The 12,963-nt window shown below is 56.7% G+C and overlaps 1 protein-coding gene across 1 annotated transcript in view; it reads left to right on the top strand.

Annotated features, from left to right (window-relative positions):
* Window positions 1-703: 703 nt before the first annotated feature.
* DOC2B (double C2 domain beta) overlaps window positions 704-12,963 on the top strand; it is a 30,158-nt gene continuing 17,898 nt past the window's right edge. Inside the window, exons 1-2 of the mRNA XM_014876497.2 lie at window positions 704-1,270; window positions 11,259-11,338. Coding sequence (XP_014731983.1) covers window positions 937-1,270; window positions 11,259-11,338 — 414 coding nt within the window. The 5' untranslated portion in view covers window positions 704-936. The remainder of the gene's footprint in view (window positions 1,271-11,258; window positions 11,339-12,963) is intronic.

The following is a 12,963-nucleotide window of genomic DNA, read 5'->3' as shown; positions in this document are numbered from 1 at the left end:
TGGCACTGAGCCCTGGCCCAGACTGTCCCTTGCTCCTGTGTGATGCTGTGATGCTGTACCAGCCCCATGGCACAGCCACTCACCAGCTGGCAGAGGCTGTGCCACCCTGGCCACGAGCAGGCCACTTGTGTTGCTTCAGTCCCTGGTGTGTTCCCAGTTCCAGAAGCTCGTGCTGAGCTCTGGAGGGGACATTGCTGTGAGCTGGGCCAGCAGGATCCGAGTCGGGGCTGTCCCTGTGAGTGGGCAGTGATGCCACCCATGCCCTGGCTCAGGATGTGGCACAGCGTCTCCCCGCGGTGATCTGGGAGGGCAGGGGGGCTGCCAGGGTCCCTGGGGCTGTCCCGGGGGGCTATCACAGTCCCCTCCACATCGCTACACAACAGGAGGATGGCTCCTGACCCTGCCCGGTGACCTCAGTCCCCCGGAGGGGTCTGGCAGGGACCAGCCCTGCTTTGACAGGGACATGGATCCAAGCCCACCTCCCCATTCCCCATCACCCCAACTTGTGCCGGCTGCCCCCGCGGCTGCGGGGCCGTGCTGGGGAAGGGGCTGGCAAGCTGGCTGCCCACGCTGGTGGCCGTGTGGCCAGGCCGGCCACAGCCCTCATTCCTCCGCTGCTTTGGTACCGCTTTGTTGCTAGCTGGTGACATCACCCGAGAGCCCACCCCCTGCCTCTTATCCGTCTCTGTGTCTCGCTCATTTATTCCCAGGCAGCGCTGGCAGGATCAGGGGCTGTGCGAGCGCCAGGGCTGGCAGCAGCAGCATGCGTGCGGCCACCGAGGCTCAGGGCGCGACAACCACCTAAGGGACCGGCCCGAGCCTCCCTGCCCAGCTGCCTCCGCATCCCCCCGGCTGAAACTTCCCTCTCCTGACTGACACCCGCACGGTCCGGGCTTCTCCGGGCTCGGGGGGAGCTTGGCAGCGACAGCCGCATGCATGACACTCCGAAAAGGAGAGAAAATGACCATAAGTATCCAGGAGCACATGGCCATTGACGTCTGCCCCGGCCCCATCAAACCCATCAAGCAGATCTCCGACTATTTCCCCCGCTTCCCCCGCGGGCTCCCCGCCGCCGTCGGCCGCAGCAGCAGCGCCCTGCGCCCCGCTCTCAGCCAGCCCTCGGTCAGCCCCAGCGAGGCACCCCGGGAGGATGAGGAGGATGTGGACCAGCTCTTCGGAGCGCACGGAACGACGCCCGCGGAGCAGCCGGCCAAGAGCCAAGCGCCCGAGGAGCTGGTGGACCCCGAGGGCTACGAGTCCGATGATTGCAGTGAGTTGTTAAGTTTCCATGGGAGTTTGCGGGGTGCTGGGGGCGAGGGTGGGTGTTAGGGCTGGTTGCCCATCTTGGGGCAGCCTTGCAGCGATGCTGGGATCACGCTGCAGCCGTGAGAAGCCCCCAGGTGTAGCCGGGGAGGCTCTCCCGGGGTGCAGGGGGGCCCTGGGAGTGTCCGTGCCGCAGCCAGGCTGGCTGCTGAACCCGAAGTAGGGAAGTCTCCCAAGAGCCACCAGTTGCTGTCGTGGTCGGTGCACTTCTCTGCCTCGTCCCTGCTCGTGCCTCCAGCCCTCCGGCTGGGCTCAGACCCCTTTAATCCGGCTCGGTGGTGGCAGGCTGCTCCAGCCACCCTGCTGATGAGCTGGCGATAAGGCTCCAGCATCGCCCGGCTCCACAGCGGGGAGATTTGTCGGGAATGACATCCTGCCCTCTCCCTCGGCAAACTCCGGCGTGCCATCCCTCCATTCCTCACGGCCGGCTGCAGGCAGAGCCCTGCAGGAGACCAGGGGGGCCTTTGGAGCAGAAGGCTTTGGTTGTGGTGGTTGCAGGTGTTTGCAGCGAGGGTTAACCCCTCCCCACCCAAAACGTCCTTCCCACCCGGCGCCGTGGAGCTGCAAGGCAGCTGCTGCGTGGCTCTGCCACGGCCACCGGGATAACCCGGTTTTCTTGGAGTTAGAGACACCCCAAGGGCTCCATTCAGCCCAGCCTTCGGTGGCCAGATCCTGCGAGGGGCTGAGCACAAAGTTTGGAGCCGGGAGATGCTGAGGAGAAGGGAGTGGGAGCTGCTGAGCGCTGCTGCGTGCTCGTCCTGGGGGGAGGGAAGGGAAAGGGAGGCTGAGCTGGTCAGGGCCCAGCGCCGGCCAGGCTGTGGCTTTCTTTCCCTTTGCAGAATGTCACAGCCTTGCCTCGCCATCGCTGCCGGCCACTGGGCTGCTGTCATTTATTCCACAGCCCGGGGTGTGACCCCAAGGAGGGCTCCCCAGGGGCTGCGCTGCTGCAGGGTGGCACCGCTGTCCCTGTGTCAGAGGCTGCTGCTGGGTGCCAGCCCCAAACTGGCACACCCTCCCTGGCCGTGCCGCTGCCGGGGTCACGCTGTCCGTGCAGAGGCGACAGCTCTGGCACTGCCAGGGAGAACATCTCTGCTAAGCCGCGTTTGTCCCAGCCGGGCAGTTAACGGGGACTTTAACCGGCTTTGGCTCATTTGCTGCTCTAATTATCCCCTCGTCTTTGCTCACCGTGGCAGGAGAAACGGGAGCAGCAGGGCTGCAGGGCCAGGGGGGTGTGTGAGACCCAAAGCACCCGGGGCTCCAGAGTGCAGCGTTTTCTCTGGGTGACTTGCATGGAAATTGCCCAGGGCGCTGCATTCTGCATTTATCCGTCGGCAATGCTGGATCCTGGATGCTGGATCCTGGATGCTGGAAGCAGCTTGGCTCCGTGCCGGGGCCGGCGGGTGTTTCTCTCACCCAGGCTGGTGTTAGGAAGTGTTTCTTGCAGCGTAACAGGTGTCAGGCAAAACTGCTGAGGCTGTTTTGCCAGAGGTGTGGTGGGGTTTTGGCTGGTAAAACAGCGGTGCCAGGAGCAGAGCAGGGAGGTGGCAGTGCTGGTGTCACATCTCTGGGGACAGCACGGGGTGGCCCAGACACCCTGAGGACACTGGCTGGCATCAGTGTGCACGATGAGACTGTCACTCCCCCATGGTTAGCAGCCAAGTTGTAAATCAGAGCTGCCTGTACCCATTCCCCAGGCTGGGAGCAGGGAGGGAATCCGTGCAGCCTGGCTCCAGCCATCAGCTACGCTGGGGAGCGTGGTTGAGCTCCCCCACTTCTCTGGAGGGTGATTCAGGGCTGCTGCATTAGTCACCTGCACTAAATGTCCCCTGGAGAACCTGTCTGTGCCTGCACGTCAGGACAGCACCGGGGTTTCGGTGCTGGCAGTCCCCTTGGGTGGCACACGGGGTTCAGGGGGCTCAGGAGGTCTCTGGGGATGGGGGTGTCAGAGTCTGGGTGCAGCACCCACAAATCGAGGCTTTGCCAGGCACATCTTGCCTCACTCCTCAGAGCTGCTCCTCAGAGAGGTGCAGGGAGAGGGATTGTGCTGTGGCAGGATCCATCGGGAGGAAGAGGAGGAGGAGGAGGAGGAGGATTGAACGGCTCCCTCCTGTTTGTCCCACCTGCCTGTAGGTTTCCCTCTCCGACGCCAAGGCGATGCTGCTGGCTGGCTGGGTGGGAGGAGGAGAGCTGCCCCTGCCTGGAGAAATGCAGCAATTGTCTGGGTTTCCCCGAGCTCCTTCCTGCCTGGAGTTACTGCTCCAGCCTGGGAGTTCTGGCGTTTTTCCAGCAGGACCTGAGCTGCCATCCCAGCCCGAATTCCAGAACCCCAGCAGGGCTGTGAGGAGTGGGCAGGGTAGGTCCTTCCTGGCCCTGCTGCAGCTCACCCTGTTCCTTAATCCTTTGCTGAATCGTGTTCCAGACCCCACCAGCAAACCTTGTAGTGTCTGTGGAGCTGCTGGGAGCTGCAGTGTCTGCTCCCATCCAAGCAGGGTGGTCTGACCCCGGTTTGGCACCTGCAGGGAGCAGGGATGTGGCAGGGGGGATGTGAGTACATGGAATTGGTGCTTTGGAAGACTGAGAACCCCCAGGCTGTGGGAGGCAGGTGGAATCCTCCCAGAGATGGGCAGGGACCTGGCTGAGGTGGGGGGGACAGGTGGGGGCCGCCATGGGAGGCTCAGGTTTGTGGTTCTGGACACCAGCAGCCTGTTGAATGCAGCGAGTGGCAGAGAGCAGGCAGGGCCAGGGAACCAACACAGCAGAAAATGAGTGGAGACATCTGGGCTGGCTCTGGGATCACTGGGAATTGCATGGAGCCAGCTCTTCCCATCAGACCTGCCAGCAGTGCTGCTGTGAGGATTTGCAGGGTTGTGGTGGGAACTCCTGCCATCCCAGGGCCCTTGGGACACCCTGGCAGAGGGATTCATCGGTGCCCTGTGCTGGACAAAGCAGGACTCTTCCTGAAGAGGGTTTGTCCCCAACAGAACTGCTGAGGAGGTGGAAGGAATGAGGCAGGAGAAGTGGGAAATGTGTATTTGATGCAGAAGGATGGTTTGGTGCTGTTGGATCAGCGTCAGCTGTGAGCTGAGAGGACCAGGCAGGAGGCTGGGAAGGGGGAATTTGCTCCTGCTGCCTGGAGACACCTGGTGACTGTCACCTCACCTTTGGCTCCTCTGGCTGGTGCCCTGTGACAGCAGCAGGTCCCTAGAGATGCTTCCCACCCAGTCGGGCAGCACAGTGCCAGGGAAACTTGGTTTGCAAGGAAAAGAAGCAAATGCCAGCTAGATGGCAATGTGCCACCTGCGAGGAGCTGCCTCTCGCCTCCCATCTCCACCGACTGCACCCAAATGCTGCTGCCCCTCCACTGCCTGCACCTTCCCCTCCACAGCACCACCAGGAATTCGTACCTGAGGGATTTTTAAAGGTCTCTGAATCATCTGCACGAGCAGAGGTAGAGACAGTCCCGGAGAGGGAGCACGGCCAGGATTCTCACAGAGGAGAGCACCGGAGGGAGCAGCCATTCTCCTTTAACAGGCAATCAAGTTTCCAGCCCTTGGAGAAATGCCCCGTTCCTTGAGCTGCTTTTTGGCTTTGGAAAGAGGCTCTGGTCACACTGGAATTCCTTCCCTCCTCCAAAGGTGTTTGGCTCTGGTTTTTCAGGTGAGGAGAGAGCCTGGGAGCCACGGGCTGCAGCGGGAGCAGGTATCCCTGGAAATGCTGCCCCATCCCGCTCCCGCCAGCACTCTGGGACTGTTCCTGTGAGCACAAACCCATCCAATTCCACCTCCTGCCCACTTTTGTTCATGGAAGAGCAGCTTCCTGAGCTCTGGAGCTGCAGCAGCACGAAAACCACTTCTCCAAAGTGCAGCTGAGAGGCCAGTCCTGGTGCGCGGCAGCTCGTGACGCCTGCAGCGCCACGCAAGTTATTTAGGAAGACTCTTATTTTGAGCAAAGAAGATAATTAGGCAGGCAAAGCCATCATGGAGATATTAATTACTGGCTGCTTGAAGACGTAAAGAAGGAAGGTCTGAAGGGGTGCAGGGTTTGCAAGTCACCTGGCAGTGCTTCTGGCCAGACAGGGGGAGGCAGAGGAGACGAACGAGCAGGGTATTTACTTCTGAAACGCAGCTCCTCAGCATATGCTGCAACTGCTATTTATAAGCTTTGAATCGTCTTTTCAATCCAGATAAGGCCAAAAGATGTATTTTTCTCACTCAGGAAACTAAACAAACTCTGTGATTTCAGCAGAGCACGGCTTTGCCAAGCAGAGCACAGCCCGAGCTGCCTGTGCTGAGGAAATGTGTGCAGGTACTGGGCAGTGTCACAGCCAGGTGTCCCAGGGGAGCTCTGGGGTATCCCAAAGGATGGGGTGACTCTGGATTAGCCCCTCTCTGCTTTCCCGTGGGATAGATGGATATTTGGGATGTGCTGGTGCGGGTGAGCTCTCACACTTTGCTGTTGGCCATCTCGGCACGATCCAGGGTGCACATCCCCATCTCTCGAGGAGCCTTCCTCTCCCCAGGGATTGCCCACAGCCAGGGACACCCCGAAGCGCTGGAGGTGAACATGGGGCACCAGGAGAGGAAAGCACACGAGGGGGAGCAGGGTCTGTCCGGGCATCCCTCCTCCAACATCCACGGAAGCAGCATATGGGCTGTGGCCTCTGGCTCCTGTGCTAATGAAGGAGCCTGGATAACGAGGATAACGAGGATAACGAGGATAACGAGGTTCCCTCCTCCCACAGCCTGCCCAGCCCTTCATCTTCCCCAGCCCCAGGGGGCAGGAGGAGGGACAGAACTGACACCCTTATTCCACCATGCTCCAGCTCAAGGGGTTCCCAGATCTCTCCTCTTTGTATTTAACACTGAAGGCAATTTTGGGGGGTTGTTAATTGCAATACTGTATTTCATTAAAGGAGGAGAGCGGGAGAGATTTGAAGGCCATCTCTAAATTGAAATTGCTGAAAGTCTAATTGCTGCTGACATCAGGGACCATTTAGTGCTGTAAAACATAATTGCATCTCTGAACTGTTCTGAGCAGATAAGTGTTCCTCTGAACACTCCTCCTGGAGAAGACAGAAGAGCTGATGAGCATCCATCAACCAACCTCATGAAGAAGCAGCTCCCTGCTTCAGAACTTACCAAGGGCTGGCACCGTGTCTCCAAAATGAAGAAATATTAATTGCTGCTGATTTTAAGTGAAAAACCCACGGCCAGGCAGGGAACAGTTGCAAGAGAGGAAAGTTGTGTTTGTTCCCTGCTCCTTGTCCTATTGAGTTCAGCCACATCCATGGATCTGCTGAGGAGGGAAGGTCTCCTGCTGGATCTGGTTCCTGCTGGGGTTTTTTGTAGGACTGGGCATGTCCTGCCCTGCTGGCAGATCAGAGTCCTGTGATGCTGATGGGAATGTTCGTGCCCCAACATGCTGTGCTGCCCCTGGGACATGTCCCAAAACCTCCCAGAGGATCTGCTTTCATGGAATGGCTGATGGTAAAGCCAACTTTCAGACATGTCCCACTTCCAGCTGCCTCCACCACGATTCCCACAGCAATGCCGTGGCTGGAGCTTCATGCCAGAGGTCAGTGATGCCATCAGGGGCTTTGCAGCCCTCAGGGCCTGCAGCTCCTCAGCTCAGCACCCTTGGGATCCATCCCTGACTGCCCAGCAGCATCCTGAGTGCATCTGTGCCCAGACTGGGTGAGCTCAGCCCCAGCTGCAGGAATTGATGGTGCTGTTTTCCAGGGATAACCCTGAGGGTTTTCCAGACCTCATGGAACCAGTCCTCAATCCCATCCTGTGCCACTGGATGTGGTCAGGACTCCAGGGAGGCAGGAGCACACAAGCAGCCACCCAGCAAAATGTTCTTCAGCAGCCCAGCTTGGAAATGGCAGGAGATAATTTCTGTTCCTCCTGAGGAGTCATTTACCAACATTTTATATGGGGCTGTAAGTGCACAGAATTGCTTGCTGCCTTTCAGGACCTTTAAAATTATCTCCATTGCAAGGGAAAATTAAAGCAATGGAAGAATAGGGACCTATCTTTTATAGTGCATTAAAAAATACCCAGTCTGAAGGTTACTGAACCTGTGCTTTCTGTAAGGGAGAGCTAATCCAGACAATCCCCAGCAGTCTTTTTACTGCTCCACTCTGATCTCCCTGGCACAAAATCCGTGAGCAGATTATCTTGGGAGCAGCAATGCTGATAAGCAGAGGGACTTAAGGCTTTTGGACTTCTTTTTAATTAGTTCTATAGTGGGGTTTTTGTGTGCACACCTCAACTTCTCCTGGTGTAGAGCTTTGCTGGGCTTTCTAATGGCAGTCACACCTGCCTTGAGAAAATGAGGAGTGTGCTCCATCATCACTTCCAGGCTTTGCTGAAGATTTTTCTGGGAGTGTCAGTGCCTCTTTCACATCTTGGGATGAAAAACTCTTTTTCTCGGAGCATCCCAGGCTATGGAGAAGGCAGATCTGCCAGCCAGCACCTGCAAGGACAGGGGCTGGGGAAGGGAGCAGAGCACAAATTTATCATCACATTTTGCCTCTCATCCCACAGGTATAAATAGAAGCTCCTCCAGCCTCGCCTCACCCTGGAATGTCAGCAATAAACAATAAATTCCTGCTGGGTGTGCCGGGCTGCCTGCGGGCCTGGCCGAGCCCACGGCCACATCTGCTGCTTGTGCTGCCCTCTAATAATTTCCTGGCCCACTGAATTAATCAAAACCCCCCAAAGGTCAGTGGGAGAAGAGGCCACCTTCCCGTGCAAGTCGGATTTATTTTTCCTTTTAGAGCTTGTGTTAAAAGCCAGACCCTGGCCAGCCCCTTCCCATCAATCTCCCCCAGCTCATGGAGAGGGAAGAGGGTCAGAACCTGCTAATGAGTTCAGTTTTCCTGATGGTTATTTTATCATTGGAGCAGAATAATCGTAATAATAATGATACATCCTGCCTGCTGTCTGGAGAGTGCCAAGCTGCCTTTGTAATGCCTGACAAAGGCATTTATTTATATTTTTTATTTGCAGTCTCTGTGATTAGAGGGCAGTCTTCAGAATAGCCCAGTCGAGTTAAATAATCCTGGTAACATCGCTTTGAGTCTAATTGCTGCCCTTTTCTTTTTTAGGTACTTGCTCCCCTAATTAAGATCACAATCGAGCTGCATCTCGAGTGGGAGGGGGAAAGCAATTAAAGGAGGGGGATTAGGTTGCCCTGCAGAGGTTTTGGGCCCAATCCTGCCAGCTGGGGATGCAGGATTCCCACAGCCAGGGCTGGATGTGCTGCTGGGGTTTGCAGGAGTGGCAGCAGTGAGACAGTGCTGGCTGATGCTGGTGGCTTGTCCAGCCCCTGTGTGGCCACTGCAGGAGCACAGGGCAGGGATGGGGCTCCTGGGGTTCACAGGGTGCTCTGCTGGCCTGCAGGGGTGGCTCCCACCCCTGGTGTAGCTGGAGGTTTCCTGCCACATTCTCCAGCCTCGTCTGTGCCTTCATGGCTGTGCTGGATCCATCCCTGGCTGGGCATTCCCAGGATGTACCAGAGGCTGTGGGGCTGTGACCATGTCCTGAATGTGTCCCATGATTGAGTCCTGGGCATCTGCTGGCTCTGGTGGCAGTGCTCACCTCCAGCTCCTCGGCTGCCAAACCCCAACTTTTCCCCATCCCGTTAACAGACACATTTTAAAGCAATCAGCACACATTGTGCTGATGTTTCCACATCCCTCTGCTCAAGGGCAGAGCCTTCCTTGGGAACTGAGATTCACCATCCACAAAAAAACCTTTCTCTGCTTAGAGGAAAACCCCTGCAGGACTGGAGCAGAGCCAGGGCTGGAGCTCTGCAGCCCAGCCCGTGCCCTGGCAGCCCTGGGGAGAATGGGAATTGATGGATGTTTGTGCTTGGACTGCCAGAGCTGGGAGCAGGACCTGAGTCCCCACCTGCAGAACAAGCTCCTGCTGCTGTCTGAAGGTGATTTTAGGTTTTGTCAGTCTTGCTGGAGCAGGGCTCCCCGCTGCCCTGGCCCTGGGGCAGGCTGGGGCTTTGTCAGTATTTCCTGGCCGAACTCTGTTTGCCTGCCAAGCTTTTTAATTTGTTTTATAAATTGCCAAATCCAGCAGGCTGAACCGAGGGCCCCCTTCTGTGATAAAAATAAAATAACAGCTTGAACTCGGAGGGCCGAGCCGTGGGGCTGCAGGAAGCTCTGATTAAAGGGCAGGTGGAAATGATGAGGCTCCCAAACCGGAGCTTTCATCTTCCGCTCTTGAGTGAAAAATGCAGATCTGGCAAGTTTTGCTGACTTGGTTCGTGGTGCTTTCTCACTGTGCTGCCATCCTTGAGCTGAGCACCCAGAACGCTGCTGGTCCTTCCTCCCCGTGGGGATGTGCAGGGGGTTTAGCTGGGAATTGCTCTGGAAATGCTCGTTTGAGCCACACCCAGAGGTGATGCACAAGGTACAGCAGGTTTGGCCTCACCCCCTCATCTTCCCCTGGCAGGTAAAACCTCTCTGATTTGTGACTTACCCAGACCAGGAAATAATTTGCCATGAAATTGCTGCTCAACGAGGGGGGTACATTATTCTGGCAGAAATTTCTCTGGGTATTTACTCCGCTTTGAACTCAAGATATTTGCTTGGGAGAAATTATTCTCTTTTTTTTTGCCAGCAGGCAAACCTGTAGCTCCTTTGCTTTGGGCACGGAGATCACTGTGAAATTGCAGCAGGAAGGTTTCAGTCCCCTGAATATCCTTAAACTCCGTGGGTGCCTTGCTGCTATCAATGCTGGGGGAAAAAAAAGCACCTTATTTCTTGCTATAAAGTTTGTCCAACTCCCCCCCATGCAGCAAACCCTGCTTTGATATTAAGCAAAACTGTTCTGATTTTTATTTTGGATTTTTTTTTCCTGTTTGGAACACGGAGGGAAGGTGCAGTTACCTTGGAAACAGCCGTGGGATGCTGCCTGGTGGCAGGGCAGCACTCAGGCAAAACTCTTTTGGGAAGGTGGGCACGGAAAAGTGGGGTTTGCTGGGTCCAGAGCCACCCTGGAAGCTCCAGGCTGGTGGCAGGTAAAGCTGAGCCAGGAGAGAGGCTGCTCCAAGGCCAGGCTTTGGTGTGCAAATCAGGCCTGGGAGCCTTGGAGAATTTCAGCCATGTTTTTGGGAAGCCTGTCTTTTTAAGGCTTTTCTTCTGCTTTGGATTAGTGAGACATGCTCAGATCATCCAAAAGGGAAAGAATTTCTCAAATCAAAAGGACTTTTGCTGCTGAGGCTCTTCTGGTTTTGTTCTGCTCCCCTGCCCCATCCCTGTGTCCCATCCCAGGAGATGCTGCAGCTCCTGGATCCTGCCGATGCCATAAAGGAGCACTGTGCTGATTAAAAGCTGTTGGTGTTTTTCATTTTAACCAGGAAAGTACTTCCATCCTCACTGGGTTTAATTTACAGTTTGCAGCCAGATTGGAGCTGGGAAGGGATCCCACTGGTGGCTCATTTGTTTGAAGGTGTCACTATACAAATACACGTTCTGGGAATGCCAGCGGCGCTGGAGGGGAGGATGTGCCAACAGCAGCTCTCAGCTGTGTCCCAGCCATTCCCAAATCTTCCCGGGGGACACCCTGCATCTCCTGGGGGACAGGAAGCTGCTGGCTGCACTGAGGCTGCTGAGGGATGGGATAACCCAGGTGAAAGGCCATGGAAGCAAAGCCTGTGGCTGCAGTGCTGGGCGAGCTGCATCCACTCATCCCTCTCACTCCTCTCCCAGCCAACCTGGGAATGGCCACCAGCCTCCCAGCACGGAGCCACGCTTCATAACAGGGCTCCCGGCAGGATGTTTTGTGTTTTATAATGTCTGCAGCCCGTTCTCGAGCATCTCCATGCGCTCCTTTCGTGCTCAGAGAGGGAACAGTGTGTGTTTGCCGGGTGTTTGCCGGGTGCTGCAGGTTAATCACATCTCTCCTCCCTTGCAGCCACGCTGGGGACGCTGGATTTCAGTTTGCTCTACGACCAGGAGAACAACGCTCTCCACTGCACCATCAACAAAGCCAAGGTACGGCTCAGCCCCGGGCTGGGGACAGCAAGGATGGAAACCCGACCCATGGCTGTGCCAGGAAAATCCATCCCACCCATGGCTGTGCCAGGAAAATCCATCCCACCCATGGCTGTGCCATGGAAATCCATCCCACCCATGGCTGTGCCAGGAAATCCATCCCACCCATGGCTGTGCCGAGCATCCCTGGTCCCAGCGGCTTCCAGCTCCACTCCCATCCCAAGCCCTCTGCCCTCTCCTTTCCCTGCCTCTCAGGGCGTTCCCAGCAGTCGGGAGCCGGCTGCTCATCCCCCGTGACGAGCAGGGATTGATGCTTTTCAGAGCAGCCCATCCCGGTGTTGTTATTTGCTGTGACCGGCTGTCGGGTTATAAATGGCTCTTTTAAATGCTGCTAATCACGGCCCCAAAGTGCTGCGCCTCAGCGCCTTTGCCGTCTGCCTGATTGAGGCAATTAGGGGCTTTTTGCACATTTGGGAGCAGGAACGGGGAACTTGAGGTGCTGGCTGTGCCTCAGGGAATGTGGAAGGTGCTGCTGGGGCTGCCGGGCTCCTCCGTGCATCACCCAGAGAAACGAGGGCTCTCAGGTGGGATGGGGAGAAAAAAACCTCAATCCCTGCAGATCTTGAGAAGGGATGGAGGGTTTTTACAGAAGGCGGGAGAAAGGGATGTGAACTGAGTCCCTGAGGGTCAGACCATTCTGTTTGCCTTCATAGGATGCTCCTCTCCCCTCCATGGTTTATTTGCAGCCCCCACCCCAGCGTTCTTTATGTCTGGAACATAAGCACCAAAGCTGGATTTTGGGGATGGGCGATCTGCCCCAGCACTCCCGGAGCTGCTCCTGGCACGGGCAGCACCCCCAGCTCGCAGGCAGGACAGCCAGGGCAGGGCTGAGCCCTTTGCTGGGCTTTGCTTTTCCCTCCCTGTCTCCTGTGAATCCACGGCAGCCTCTGGGTCAGGCTTCCCTCGGCGCACACGGGAGCGGTGCCAAGGAGGAGATTTCTAATTGGGTTTGGAGTGGGTGGAAGACAGGGAGGAAAGGAGAGCTCTGGGCAGCCACTGATAAATCTCACAGCAGCAGGAGCACGGGCAGGGCTGGCAAAGGAGAGCCCTGGTGCCTGCTGTGCCCACCCACGGGGTGTGGGGGTACCCCAGCATCACCCCTGCCCCTGGGGAGGGCAGAGCCCCCCTGGCCACCCTGACATTCAAGCTCTCGAGTCCTGTTCATTTCCATTCTGCTCTCATTCTCCCATTTTTCTCTTTTATTTACATTGCCATCTGCTCGCTCTCATTTCATCTCTCGCCTGGGGAAAGCTGCCAAAACTTGACTACAGAAAGGTAAGGGCCAGGACCCCACTGCTGGCTCTGGGGGTGTTACAAGTAGAGCTGGAGAGGAGGAGATGGGGGAAAAGCCCCAGCAGTGCTGGGATGTTCTTTACCAGCTCCTGGGTACCTGTTTCCCTCCAGGAAAAACGCCCTCAGGATGTTCCCAACTCCAGCAGCTCCTGCAGCCTCGTTTGCTGCCAGAAGCCATTCAAACCTGGGCTATTTCAGCCACGTGAGACACGTTTTTCTTTCTCTCTGATAACCCCAAACAACCTCCCTCCCTCTCTCTCTCCCTTTATTTT

Source organism: Sturnus vulgaris, chromosome 21 (assembly GCF_052056855.1).
Source record: "Sturnus vulgaris isolate bStuVul1 chromosome 21, bStuVul1.hap1, whole genome shotgun sequence".
NCBI lineage: Eukaryota > Metazoa > Chordata > Aves > Passeriformes > Sturnidae > Sturnus > Sturnus vulgaris.
Note: the sequence above shows the minus strand (reverse complement) of the source record. Positions and strands in the feature narration are given on the sequence as shown.